Raw genomic sequence first — 844 nt, 5'->3', positions numbered from 1 at the left:
ATTGTTATGTTTGAATACTTTATATTCTCAACCAGATTGCAAACTCAAGTCAGAAACCATATGTTACACTATACGTGTTTGTATGTTCTACCTGCAGTACCTGGTACAAGGTTCTGAGTAGCTGCTGAATGTTCAGTGAATGGATGATGAATGAATATCAATGCATGCTGCAGATAAATACATGGAAAATGTTTACTGGTATTCAATTACTTACCAGGCACCAACCTGAGTACTAGGAGATGAGACTAACTGAATATAACATTTGGCTTGAAGAAGTTTACAAGCCCTTATGGGAGAAGAGACATAATAAATCCATACAAAGGGTATTATTTTACTGAACAATGTCCTGGATGTAGAAAGATTATACACCTTAAAGCTTTAAATAAGGAATTCAGAAATTGTGAATTTTTTTATATTTTACTTTAATTATAGTTAAAGGGCCTTTCTAGACCTTCAATGACTAATATTAGTGAAATTAAAATAAGGTTTGACATAGACAAAAATTATTGAATCTTGCTAAGTGTTGGGTGTGGATAATGGCTGTATGACCATAATACAAATTGTTGAATCTTGATAAGTGTTGGTTGGATGTGGGTAATGGTTGTATGACCATAATACAAATAAAAAATAAGAATTCACAAATAACAACAGAAAAGCCCCATTACTTACAAAATAGAAGCTGGTCTTATAACCTGATTTTGTTTTCAGATTGAGGATGCTCAGGTTCAAGACACTGGACGTTACACTTGTGAGGCAACAAATGTTGCTGGGAAAACTGAGAAAAATTATAATGTCAACATTTGGGGTAAGTGTGATCAGTTGCTGAAAAGAAAAAGATGTAGTA

At 33.2% G+C, this 844-nt stretch overlaps 1 protein-coding gene across 1 annotated transcript in view; it reads left to right on the top strand.

Moving 5' to 3' along the window:
* The window catches only part of LOC107184528 (hemicentin-1-like), a 13876-nt gene that overhangs the window by 9609 nt on the left and 3423 nt on the right, over positions 1-844 (top strand). Inside the window, exon 5 of the mRNA XM_015569924.1 lies at positions 709-805. Within this exon, the coding sequence (XP_015425410.1) occupies positions 709-805 (97 nt within the window). The remainder of the gene's footprint in view (positions 1-708; positions 806-844) is intronic.

Source organism: Myotis davidii, unplaced genomic scaffold (genome assembly GCF_000327345.1).
Source record: "Myotis davidii unplaced genomic scaffold, ASM32734v1 scaffold362, whole genome shotgun sequence".
Classification (NCBI taxonomy): domain Eukaryota; kingdom Metazoa; phylum Chordata; class Mammalia; order Chiroptera; family Vespertilionidae; genus Myotis; species Myotis davidii.
The sequence above is the reverse complement of the archived record's forward strand: the minus strand, read 5'-3'. Positions and strand labels throughout refer to the sequence as shown.